Source organism: Agrilus planipennis, unplaced genomic scaffold (genome assembly GCF_000699045.2).
Source record: "Agrilus planipennis isolate EAB-ADULT unplaced genomic scaffold, Apla_2.0 scaffold13, whole genome shotgun sequence".
NCBI lineage: Eukaryota > Metazoa > Arthropoda > Insecta > Coleoptera > Buprestidae > Agrilus > Agrilus planipennis.
Genome location: NW_020439040.1, coordinates 2,598,471 through 2,612,101, shown reverse-complemented (window position 1 = coordinate 2,612,101; position 13,631 = coordinate 2,598,471). Strand labels below are relative to the sequence as shown.

The 13,631-nt window shown below is 33.2% G+C and overlaps 1 protein-coding gene across 5 annotated transcripts in view; it reads left to right on the top strand.

Moving 5' to 3' along the window:
• The first annotated feature begins 1,408 nt into the window (after positions 1-1,408).
• Positions 1,409-13,631, top strand: part of LOC108744261 (neural-cadherin) — a 261,954-nt gene continuing 249,731 nt past the window's right edge. For all 5 annotated transcript variants that reach the window (XM_025976725.1, XM_025976723.1, XM_025976724.1 and 2 more), the window contains exon 1: positions 1,409-1,745. In XM_025976725.1, the coding sequence (XP_025832510.1) occupies positions 1,694-1,745 (52 nt within the window). In that variant the 5' untranslated portion in view covers positions 1,409-1,693. The remainder of the gene's footprint in view (positions 1,746-13,631) is intronic.

Sequence of the window (13,631 nt, the reverse complement as noted above, 5' to 3'; positions counted from 1 at the left end):
CTAGTTTTAGGGAAAATGCGAAGTTTATCTCAGGATAGGAAAGAGTGGAGGTACGTGTCCAACCAGTCTTAGGACTAACGACCTTATGATGATGATAACTTGTATTCATAAGGCATTAACAATAAATGATTAAGAAAGAGAAGTTGTATTAGCAATTTCCTGTTATGTGGTATCTGGACCAACTGAAGGGACTGATGACACTGTTGATGAGAAATACACCGAACTATTCCAAAACTGTTCACTTAATGAGTTCCGGATAATAGATTACTGCAAAAACTTTTAATTAATTAATTAATTAATGTTCGGAAGTATTGTAAAATTATTAGATATTTTATTTAATGCAAGCAGTAAATCCATTAATCTTCTGCAATACTTATCTACTTTTTTATATTTAAATTAAAGCACTACACTCAATTCACTTAATTATACTGGGCGTTACTGAAACTGTTGGCCAAAATTCACCAACATGATCTATGAAACTAAAAGCAAACCATTTGGTACCCCAGCCCATTTTATTTTTCTTGTCAGGTAATTCTTTAATAATCCGTTTATTTTTCGTCTCATGCATTCCATATACATACTTCGCACTTGTCAACTGTTCTCACTTCATCCCCCTTTATTATATCTCTGTATCTTATTTTCACCCTTTTTGCTTTAGACATAACCACCCTTATCCATTCATTTAATTGTTCCTGATTCAACTTTATCCCTGAAAGCTTCCTCTCTTTATCGTTTCTATTTTTTTATACCAGTTTTTAAGGTTCTCTTTCTACACACCTCCCTTATTTTATCTCCCTCTTTTAACTTTTCCAATTTCATCTCATATTTAACAACTGTCTTCCTTGTTTCCTCCACTATCTTTCCAGATTTTAACTCTCTCCTAACGACATAATCTGGTGTACTTTTATTTATTGACATTAAAACCCCAATTTACGTATTTTTTATATGTTCTCCACTTGTTTCTGCTCTTTCCACCTCCTCCTGATGGACATGTCAAAAGTACGTAACTTTTTGTTCTAAAACCTTTTATTTTTATGGAAAATGAAGACATTTCCTCTTAATGAAAAAGGCAGTGGTATTTAATAGTAGAATATTTACTCGCATATCCACGAAAACTAAAGTGATAAACAAGGTACCGTTCCCTTAACATTTATTAAACAATACTCTAATAATTACATAGCACACCTATGAGAAGTAAAGTTGCTTTTTTTCTATTTGGTATAGAATCCTTAAAAATTAGTACTTAATACGTGTAAGTACACTAGCCATATTTACTTGTGTAACAAGTTGTTGTCGCGAATGTTTGTGGAATATAGGAGTCTGATGTAGATAGACGCGCAAGTCTGCGGTGCTTTCGAATTCTCGTACGCCGAGCACAGTCGTCCGGATAGCGGACAGACCTAGCAAACTAAATGCGATGCGACGTTAGTGTGTTGGATCTCGCGCGGTGGATACGCGATTCAACTGTTCGCACGACCGATGCGATATTAGGACGACCGGGATTATTCCGACAGCAAAGTGTAGTTTTCAATTATTTTTAAGTAGTGCGAGATAATTAATACGTGACAGTAATTCTTCTGGTAGTATATTGGTATTGTGCGGTGGTTTTTCTTCTTAATCGTCCGCTGATGTTTACAAGACGAGATAATAACGATGCTGTTGTTTGTTCGCGACAAGTGATCGCTACAAAGTGATGGTGGATCCACTTAAAGTTTTTTGGGTGCTTACCAACAGTACTTATCTAGGTCGGTAGTTTTTCATTTCTTATCAAAGTCGTGATTAATCGACAAATGTTTTTATAATGAAAGGAAGAAATGCGTTATTTTTATTTAAAGTACACCTATGTTTTTGTACTTTATTCAAACTTCCATGGTTATTTAAATTTCATTTATTTCTCTTTCCCATTCTTCATGCTACAATTATAATTAAGTATAACAAAAACAGAAAACGAAAACGTTCCCTGCTTATTATCTTACCCCTTCTTAGTTGTATTACATCAAATCAACAAAAAATTCTATAATTTCATCAACAAAACAAGATAACTTTTTTTTTCTTTTTACTTATTCCTACCTAATTCTAAACTTTTTTTCCTAACTATTCTTATATACCTTTCCTATCTCTTTTTCTTTTCTTTAAAATTTCTTTCAATATTGTCAGTCTCCCACCTTCTTCTAAAACAAGTCTTAACGTCTCATTGTCCTTTTCACATATTCTGCATTTTGTATCCTGTTCTTTTATCCAGTACTTGCTTTCATAACATTCATTCCCTATTCTAAATCTCGCTATTACCACTATATCGTTTCCTTCCCTCAAATATCCGGTAGTAAGTCCCCTTGCCACTGAATCCACAGAAATTCCCTTCCGCATATTTCCACTTCTTATACTCCTTAAACCTTCCCCTCTCGTTATTTCGTAACTCCTTTTCATTACCAAATTCCCTATATGCCTTCTTTCGGTTCTCCATTCCTCTAGTTGCTCCTGACTTATCATTATCTCTTTTAGGGCTTTTTCTTTCTCTTTAACATGTTTCTCCTCCATACCAATTGTCAATACTTTTTTCTCCATATATTTATTCGTAAAGGTATCCTCTTTCTGCAGTGCTCTTATTCTTCGTATGTTACTACTTCTCTTCTTGTTTCTTCTACCACCTTATTACATTTAATTTCCCTTCTTACAATATAATCAGGTGTACTTTTTTCTATGTTTAAAATCCACTTTATGTATTTCTCTTCTATATTTTCAAACGTCTTTTACTCCTTCCGTCTCCATACTTCAACCCCTTAAAATATTACACTTTTGATTATTAAATTAAATAATGTCATTCTTTGGTATCAATTATTTGTGCATAATTTTTACCCAATTTCCCAAATTCTTCCTAACATGTTGTTTGTTTTCTCTGTTTGATTTTCTATGTGTATCTCATCTTTATTATTCTCGCATAACAAACACCCAAGGTAGCTATACTTTTTAACTCTCTCAATTATGTACCTTTGCATGTTATCTCTTTTTTTCTTTCCCTTTTCTTTCTCTTACTCCCCAAATTCAAATTTTTCATGATATTGCTTTCAGTAGTTTTTGACAATTTATTTGAACTTTATTCTGCCTAACCAGGATGTACCTGTTACACGTAATGAAAGTTGTTTTAAAAAAGTAGTATTTTACATTTCGAAATTTGATTAAAGACGTCTTAAATTAACATATAATATTTGATGACACATCATGCCTATTTGTGCTGGTAAGGATTACAGGAATGTTTTTCTCTGATATCTCTGATTTGACATAACAAGCTTAATAATAGCTTATAAATTAGACGAAAGATCCGTGGGTAGATGTAAATATGAAATTAGATATTTGATCCCATTTATATAATCAGGGATAAATACCTAAAATATTTTCAAGGATACATCTACTTTCTTACGACATTATAACGAAACAATAAAAAGCTTTACAGTTGGATAGGCGTTTATTAATTCTTAAAAAGGTGTAAATTAGTTTCATTAAAATGATAAGTACTTAATTCATGTTCCGTACCCCAAGAGTCCTTCTGTCAGGAGCTTCTAACTTTCTAAACAACATGAGGTATGGAGTTAAAATTCAAATGCAGTATGTAAATAATTGACTTAGAGATAAAAATCGTATTATTTACGGTTATAAAAACGTTTATTTCAAGGGGGCATCATACCTGTATAGAAGCGGGGGTCAAAAATATTCTTTTACTTCTGCATCTGTTTGTGGAGTATCGATGGAGAGAGCTTTACAAGTAGATCACAAGTACCTATGCTTTTTTTTTTATTTTTTGACTTAAATTATCACTTTACACATAGGGGCCAATTAATTGATTCAATATCTAAAGGAATTTCTGACAATGAGTAAAATTATTATTGCATTTGATAGTTGCTTCCATAATATGAAATTATTTATATCCGTAATATTTTTTGGAAACACCTAAATGTTTTAAATTCAAACAGTTACTTCTTTTATTCTAGTTTTATACTAAAGTAAGTGCAATAAGTACGTTTATAAATCAACTTATATGCGGCATTTTTCAAGAAAATTGCAGTAGTAAAATGTAAATTATGACGAAATTACTAGAAAGACAAGTGGAACATTTCTGTTCTCATACGAATGGTTATCAGGTAGATGTAAAAATGGGAAATGTAAACGTCTTCATTGATAAAAATATGATTATATGATTTCTCAGAAAATAGAATATTCGATGATTAAATGAAATCCTTATTAATTTAACACGAAATTAAAGAAAGATTTGGAAATATTACTTGTCAATAAATATTGGCGTTATCATACCTGACCGCTTAATACTAACAGCACTATAACACAAAATAGAAAATGATTTTATTTAAATTGTATTTAAGTACTTCTATTGTTTATACAATTTTATACAATCAAGAAATTGCCTGCATATCCCAATTATTAAATTGTAGTACCTATTTGAATTAAGATCTCAATAAAATGTGAATTCTTAATATAAATTAAACGCAGTTAAAGTTTCTTTAATAGTTTCGTATATTCTCACATTTTTTCTTTGCATAACATTGTAGGTATGGTGAATGTTGCTCGTGTTTTTATGTAAAGAAACTGGTTCTTTATCACAAACAGATGTCCATTAGTCATGTTACGTATCTTTCTTAATATCTGCTATTATTGATAGTTTGCTCTTGTTATTCGACATAGAACGATAGGTATATGCCATAAAAAAGTTTTACAATGATAAGCGAGGTTTTTTTACGTGGCGTAAGTTAAATATTTTTAAATGGTTCTATTTTATTAGGTTGTGATCGTAAGTAAAAGTACTGATGGTTTTAAGAAGAATGTAATTTTGCTAAAATATACACAAAAAATAGAAAACGTAATAAGGAACATAGGCATTTCATTCATCTTTTCACATATTTTCTTAGCGTCGGGGGAAGAGTCTGGATATCCTGATATCTTCCTTGGAGCATTTATTATTCTAGAATTGAATCTCAAATAGATACCTTGTTTCAGAAAGTACTACAAACGGCACAGTGAACGCCATCTGTAGCACGATGCTACATTTTAGGATTACGTATTTAACCTTGTTAATTATAACATTTATATCATCATTAGTATGTTTTTTATGAAGAGTGTATAGGTATAGCCTGTTCAAAATTTGTTGATGGAAAATTCTCAGAAACTAGACAGGTCAATTCTCGGAACACAAGGGTATGCCCCGGTTTTCGCATATAAGCAGGGGCGTACGTTTAAATTTTCGTAATAATTGAGTTCGCTGGATAGATACTTCACGAAACACATTTCTATATATTTGAACAGGTAATTAAATACAACCCACATGTGTATTAGGAAATATTCTGTCAATTTTCTCGATTCTTGTATCGTGTTTTTTAATAATCGTTAAGAACAACACTGTTTTTATTCTTATTAGTTATTATTGATATATTACAAACCGTTTAAAATAATTACATTTCAGTTTGTGTTAATTAAAAATGTACACAGTGAACTTTCAATTATTACGAAGATGTAAATGTACGTCACTGTATGTATGCGAAAGTTTGGACAGACCCTTATGTTTCTAGAATTGACCTGTCCTATTTCTAAGAATTTTACATCAACAAATTTTGAACAGGCTCGATATACATACCCAAAGACTATAAAGGCGTTGTTAAAATATCAAAATTAGTATGTAATAAACCAATAGTTAAAATCATTAATGTTTTATCATTGAATTCTCAAAATAAAAAATTCGGACTTCGCCCAAAGAATCTGTTCAAATTTGAATAAGGCAACCTCCACATCTAAGCAATCACTACTTTTTCTTATCAGTAATTTAGTTTCCAAACACGAATCATTTTTCGTTAAAATCTTCATAATTTTCTAAATGTAGCCAGTAATCTTTTATTAGCATTTAATAAAAGCTGATCTCTCTTTGAACAAGTTTCCTAAGTAAAATTCTTTCTTACATAAGATACGACAATTTTTTATGTCTGATGTATTTAGTGGTTCTTTAAAGAAGTTCCAAGTAATAAAAAAGTTACATTTCAGTCGAGTTTTCCCTTTTCGTTTGAAAGGCTATTTAATGGAAATATAGAATTTCATCAGAATTTTTAAATTAATAGCGGTACTAACTGAGAAAACCAACCACATAGTTTACTTAATAATAAAAATGTTTTATTACTCAGTTTTACCTAAGTGGTTTTTAAACCAGACACAGTTATTAATCAAACATTAATGTGAAAATCCAATTTTAATTTTCTCGCACTACAAACTACCTCAAATTAATAAAGGAAAAATTTGTTGCTGTTGTCACATTAAGCTTAGTGGTCAGAGCATTGGTGCGTAAAGCCAAAGGTCCCGGGTTCGATTCCCGGCAAGGGTGTGACTACAGCAACAAAAATTTTCCCTTATTAATTTGAGGTAGTTTGTAGTGGAAGAAAATTAAAATTGGATTTTCACATTAATATTTGATATTCAACCCTATTAAATGTCAAAGTGTTTCATATTTATAGTATTAATACAGTTATTAATGTTATTAATCGATTATTGTATTCGAAATCAATCGATTTCTTGATTAATTAGTTTTAAATTAAATAAATCTGGTGCCCAACGTACTTGAACAATGTACCTATTAAATAAAATAATTCGAAGTGGTCTGTGTTCTGTCGAAACTGCCAGACACGGATCGCGATTTCGATCTTTTTGGATCTCATCAGCGCGTTACAGGCAGCTCCGACAGAACACAGACCAACTTTTACCTGCTGTCTTAACAGTGCATATTAGAAAATACTACAAATGTAGCATGATGCTACATTTTAGGATTACGTATGCTCTGTGTTCTGCCGAGCTGCCTGCGACGCGCTGATGAAATCCAAAAAGATCGAAATCGCGATCCGTGTCTGGCAGTTTCGACAGAACACAGACCACCATTAAGTTAACGTGCCTATCACGTTGAGGTTGGCTACGCCAGGATTCGTTTTCAGCAAGTAGATATCCACACAAGTGGACCTTGTTGGAGCATACGTAATCCTAAAATGTAGCATCGTGCTACAGATGGCGTTCACTGCGCCATTTGTATTATTTTCTAATGTACCTACTATTCTTTTGAATTTTAACTTTTATGTATTTTATCCTATTATAGCCAATTTTCTGTAAAGCATAAAGAGCACTCGAATGTTTCAATAGGTTATAGCGATAGAGCACTTAAAACTCGATTTCGTATAATCTTGCGTTTACTATACCTACCTACCCAAAAATTTCATTGTTATGAAAATTATATTTTTTATCACTGAAACGACTCTATGCGAAACATGGAAGAGCAGATGGCGATGGTGAATTGCTCTCGTGGGGAGTGTTTTTTATCGAGCTTGACACAAGATTTGTGTATATCTGTATTGTTGTAATGGCTCATCACCGGATGACATACGGACGCCACTCCGAAAGGATTTATTGTAAGAGGTCAGAAATCCCGAATTTTTCATTGAACATGGCAAACCATTGAAAAAATACTGTTCATATTGTACTGAACCACAGCTATGTCATAGATAATGGGCTTAACATACGAAAAAATTGCGGAGGCGAATTGACGGCAATTTCTTATCTTTTGAGATATTATTACAATTACTGGATACAACAAAATAGTTTATGGTACCTCTAAATTTTTTTGTGGAAGGACTATTCAACTATTTTTTTTGTGCTTTTCTGCTCAGCCAGAAAAATAAGCTCTTAAAGCCTCGTCTCGTAAAACTCTTATGAAATATTTTATAACCCCTAAGGATAAAATTTGTATTCTATCCTTGCTGTTCTATAACGGCTAAATCTTTAAGTATGCATTTATGTTTCAAATAGTATAAAAGCAAGCAAATGGAATTGTCTCAATCGACTTTTAAGATGTTAAATATTGTCATTTTTTTAAAGTTAACCAAAGAAAATATTCTTGCTTTCTGATGGTACATAATGCTCTATTGTCTATGTAAAATAAGCATTCCTAAGAAGCACTAATCAAAATTCAAATTCAAGCCTTTTATTAGAGTGTTATTTATCATATTCGCAGCCGTGCGGAGAGCGGGGAGTTCGCTGGAGTCACGGCGGTGTGTGCTGTGCTCAGCTGTTGCTTTCTTACTTCTGTTCTCCACGTGGCTGGGCATCATTACCTATATTTGCGGTCTGTGTAAAAACCAAATCATAATTTGCAGTAAACCTGTGAAAACGAAATGTGTACTGCAAGACATAATAGAAGTGAAACTTCAACGGACAAGTGGAAAAACGAAAGGCAGATTGTTAATGTACTTGTCCAATTTGAAAACCAGACAAAATTTTTACTTATAGAAGTTGTACGGGCATAAAGTACTTTACTTAAAGTAACATGTGCTATCGACTTTCACGCGCACATACGCATATCACATTTAGTAATAAATGGGGCAAATTGTGTCTACTTTGCCATAGATAACGAAACAAAGAAGAGATCGAGATCAACAGCGACACATATTATATCAAAACTTCGAAAAGCTTTTAACAACGAGGTTTATCCTTGATGATTTTTTGTTTTACGAGTCTGCTTTCTCTCGCTTTTTCTTTTTCTAAGAATAATAATCAACAGATGGGGTGGTGGTAGTGGCGGTGGTGGTGCGCTCTGGCGATAATGGAAAAACAACTCTCAATCGACGCCCACAAATTAATTACCATCAATCAGTCGATCAGTTCACAAAACCTGCCGCGTCGCAGCCGCCTTTGGAAAAGGATCGATTTACATAAATTTCGAATGAAACCTCATTTGCGTATCGCTATGTTTAAATGCAAATTGAATATCGAAGCAGGCGCGGATTCGGAACATCAGTCAGAAAGGGGGTAATTTCTTCTTGTGTCGTCGTATCTCTCCCGAAAATATTGGATAAATTAAAAGCGGCAGTAACTAGAATTTGCCACGAGCTTTTTTCGCATTAAGGTATCAGGAAATACGTGACGAGGTAGAAAATAAATTTCGGGAAAATTTAAACAAATTTTCCGACGGTAAGTATAGGTACTAGCGCAAAACAGGCACGTCTTAATTCTTTTAGTATTAAATTACGGCAATCTGCATATTTTGGACTTTCTCTTATACCTACCTACTTTATAACTGTTACAGGGATTTTTGGTATAGTTATAATTAAACATGTGTGACATGAAATTCATTTGCTTTAATATGAGAGCACACTCAGAAGTGCTGATCGTTTATATCTATATAATTGTGACAAAAATAGAAAGTATATACTATTTTATTAGAACTTGGCAAATCTTTATCACATTATATGTTCGTTAAGTTTGCGAATATTTTACATATTCGCTTGATTACTTAAAGTTCTTACAATTTTACATGATTATAAAATCTTAGTTTGAAGTTTGTCAGAACCACCAGGTGCAGATCGGGACTTAGAGCGGGGTGGTTCACATCGCCGTTATTATAATTATATAGCATACTAGGGTGTGCGATTACATCACGACGTTGCTAAAACATGCTACGAATACTTTAATAGTAGAAGTGTTCGCAACTACTACTGATGTTCAATATTTTGTTGTCTTGTAATTTTCTGGAATAATATAAAAGATAAAGTTTTGCCTAACATAAACATTTACTTAAAAACTTCTGTAGGTATGGAATTAAATTTCACTTACTTATTCTGAAACTTTGTGTTTTTGATTCTGTTAGTTATGAATAAGTTTCAACACGTAACAAAGCTTCACTTATAAATAAAATCTGTTAAATTGTTTGCTATAAATAAAATACAACTGGTAAAGGTCTAGATGGGGGGGATCGAAGAAGGAGGTCTCCCCCACCACTGTACCATAAAAAGTTCGTGGCAGTCTCACCCCCTTAAAAAGTTATAGGGTTTCAAAGTTAATAAATATGCCAATTTTTATACATTTCTAGGCATGTAAATATTTATATAGTCATTCTTAAACAATATTCAAAGGTAAAGCTAATGGAAAAATACATAAAAATATTGAGAAAGTTATATAAAACATTATTTACAATTTTTGCTTAAGCCCGATCCACACTATCAGTCCGGTCACGGTCTTATCACGGATCGATCACGGTTCGATTACAGTCAATTAAAATACGTAAGTATAGATACATATGTTGTATGACCTTACTCGCATTTCGCACTTATTTGTTGACAACACATATTAGTCGGCAAATCTTTTAACTACACGCAACGCACACTGATCAGGAACAATGGAAGAGTCGTCTGATGATGAGTTTTGAATTGTGCTGAGAGTTAGAAGAGGAATTTTAGAAAACACGGAAGAATAAATAAATTTGGATACAAGATTTACCTATGTGCGAAACAGGGCACTTTTAGTGAACAATCTCACTTATTTGATGACCTACATTCATGGTTTTAATACCTGTTTGCGAGGTATCGCACTTTACTTGTTAACGGAGGCAGCGGGCGCATTTTAATTCCAATGCTCGGAAACAAAACCTATTTCTATCGATGCGCTGTGTTCCGTGCCGTTCCTAATATGTGACCGTGTCTAAACCGTGACCGGCACGTCTAATGTGAATCGACCTTTATCAGTTTCAACTTAAGTCGTTTTATATACCTATCTACAAATTAAACAAGAGACTTTGGTAGCTTAGCTTAAGGATTAATTAATTAATAAATGCTTAAATGTACAAGTCTACGAGTAGATGTATTTGCATCTTTAATTTATATTTTATTTATTCTCCTTCAGATCTTATGTTGGCAGACTTATTCACCGTCTAACCAAATTTCTTATTGGAATATTATTTTAACAACTATTCTTGCATTCATGTTCATATTCTTTGCCCTAATTATGTAATATTAGAAACGATATCTATATTATATTAAAAAGGAAACTCCTCATGTGATGATGTTTTCTGTTGGAAAATTTTACTTCAATGTGTGCTGTGACCTATTACATCGATCAAATTACGAGGTCGTGTAAGGCTCCCTTTTTTTTATTAAATTAACAATGTAATAAATAAAAACAGTTAATTAAATGGCCCGTCTCATATCGTACGACATAACGCCAACAACTATAAACATGATAAATTATTTATACAAGATTAATGAAGTTTGCAACTGTATGTAACAGGCAGATAAACTGTGCTCACGTCTACTGCAGCCGCTAGATAGGGTTTACGGTCAACGATTCACACACAGCTATGTACCACCTCCATCCCCCGATTTTAAGCTACGCTACGTGCACGTTTCGGTTATTTATTATGTTAAGTCAATTTTGAAGACTAGTAAAGAAAGGGAGGGTTCACATTCGTAAGGTTCACCAAGACAAGAACAATTTTTATGCTTGAAATAATTTTAATTAGTAATTAATCGTCCTTATCAAAATTACTATTATAATTCAGTTTTATTTCCAGAAAGTTTTGTTTAAAAATGACAGATAGAGCACGTAGCTAAAAATTCAGAAGGATGCTATTTTGAAAACGGAAATTTAACATGAAAATGATGAATAGAATTTTGTTAAGAGCTTCTTACGTGTACAGAAGCATGTGAAAATAGAATTTTTATCCACTGAAAAAGAACTACTGAAAANCTCCAGTTGAAACAGATAGAGCACGTAGCTAAAAATTCAGAAGGATGCTATTTTGAAAACGGAAATTTAACATGAAAATGATGAATAGAATTTTGTTAAGAGCTTCTTACGTGTACAGAAGCATGTGAAAATAGAATTTTTATCCACTGAAAAAGAACTACTGAAAATAACGAAAAGTAATCATTATATACAGAATGGGATCCATATTTGATGCATTGGCAACAAAATTTAACTTACATATGTCTAAAATTTGGATATTTAAAATATTGTATACAAAATTATCAATTTCAAATTCCTGACTAACCAAAATAAATACCAACACCGTTTTTACCACTTTTCATTATTTTATACCTTTAGCAATCATCGTTTTCATAAGGTCGTCAGTCCTAAGACTGGTTGGACACGCACCTTCACTGTTTTCTATTCTGGGATAATCTTCACATATCCCTAAAACTAGAATATCCCACAATCTTCACTATTTGTGAACATAATCTAATATAGTACTACCTCTACTCCTCATAACTCCTGTTTCTGCTTCTAATATGTATGTAACTAGCTCTTCATGCCTGAGAAGGTGTCCTACCAACCTATCTCGCCTATTTCTTATTCACTTCCATAGTGATCTCTCTTCTGCTATTCCTTCTAATACCTCCTCATTTCTGACCTTTATCCACGATATCTTCATTATTCGCCTATAACACTCTTTCAAAATCTTCTGACCTTGTCTTTTTAGCCGCGCCCACTCTACATGTTTCTCACCCGTGCGGCGCCTTGCATTAAATTAACCGTTCGCGAGCATAGAAGTGATTTTTTGTTGTTAAAGGCGATTAGAACCTGTGCTATCTTCTGTTTCATATCTCTACTGCTCCTTCCATCCTGAGTTATCTGACTTCTTAGATTTCTAATTTTTTCATCGCCGATCGGTGACTGCTCACCGCGGAGAAGAAGTGATATTTATTAGTAATCTTTCTGAAACTATTGTTAAGTTCTTAGTCCCTGAATAAGGTAATTTTGTTACCGAAAAATTCTTCAAACATTTGCAGTATCGTATTTTGACATTGGGGTTTGAGCTTTTTAGTGTTCTGCAACATTTCCAAAGTTTTCCAGTCATAGATTTGCTATTTAATGTGTAGAAAATGCAAGTTTATATTCCTTATATTAAGCCTACAAAATAATTCCATTTTCCATTGAATATTGTTCCTTCGATATCTTTTCAAACTGGAAAAGCCACGAATATTATGTGGCGGAAAATCTTCGTCGATATTCGTATAAGTTCCTAGCTAGCAACAAAGTGGAGAGGTAACAGAATCCTTCTTATAACACGACTTGGTTGTTTAAATAAGGCTGTTTGCATTCCTGCCAGAATCTCAACATAATCTCGCAGATGTTCTGAACTAATAACGCACATCGCGGGAATTGTGCTACTTCCGATCTGTTTATGGTAATGTCGAAATTTGCACTTGTATACACACAACAAAGGTAAAGAGGGAGAGCCAAGTCGTTATTAAACAATGTACTGTTGTACTTTCAACTTCAACGTAACTATTTCACATAATATAACGTCTAGATTTGTGGAATTAAACTAACTCAAGGGTAACAAAATTCCTCTCGTAGGTATTATATAGAGAGGAGCTGGGTACCCGATTTGGATCAGGTACACAGTGAATCCGGCACTTCTTTTAGTATCCGAACGGGTATCAATGGTTGGTTGGGAAAGTTGATGAGAGTGGTATTTAATAGGAAACCCGCCAAAACGAAGACGTGAACCATTAACCGAGTACCCGGTTATCTGAGGCCCAGAAAAGTAACTTTTTCGGTGCATTTTTAGTATCATATATAGGGTCAATTGAAAAGTCCCCGGCCTGACACATAGATGGCGGCACCAGAACTAAGTCCATATGATTTTCAGTTAGTCCTAACCTTCAAAAGACGCGTCTATAAATTTGACGGCTGTCGGATCATTAGTTTGTGACTTATAGCATTTTTAGTGAAGCAACTTTTGTTATTGTGAAAAAAATGGATAAAAAGGAATTTCGCGTGTTGATAAAATATTGCTTTTTGAAGGGAAAAAATACAGTTGA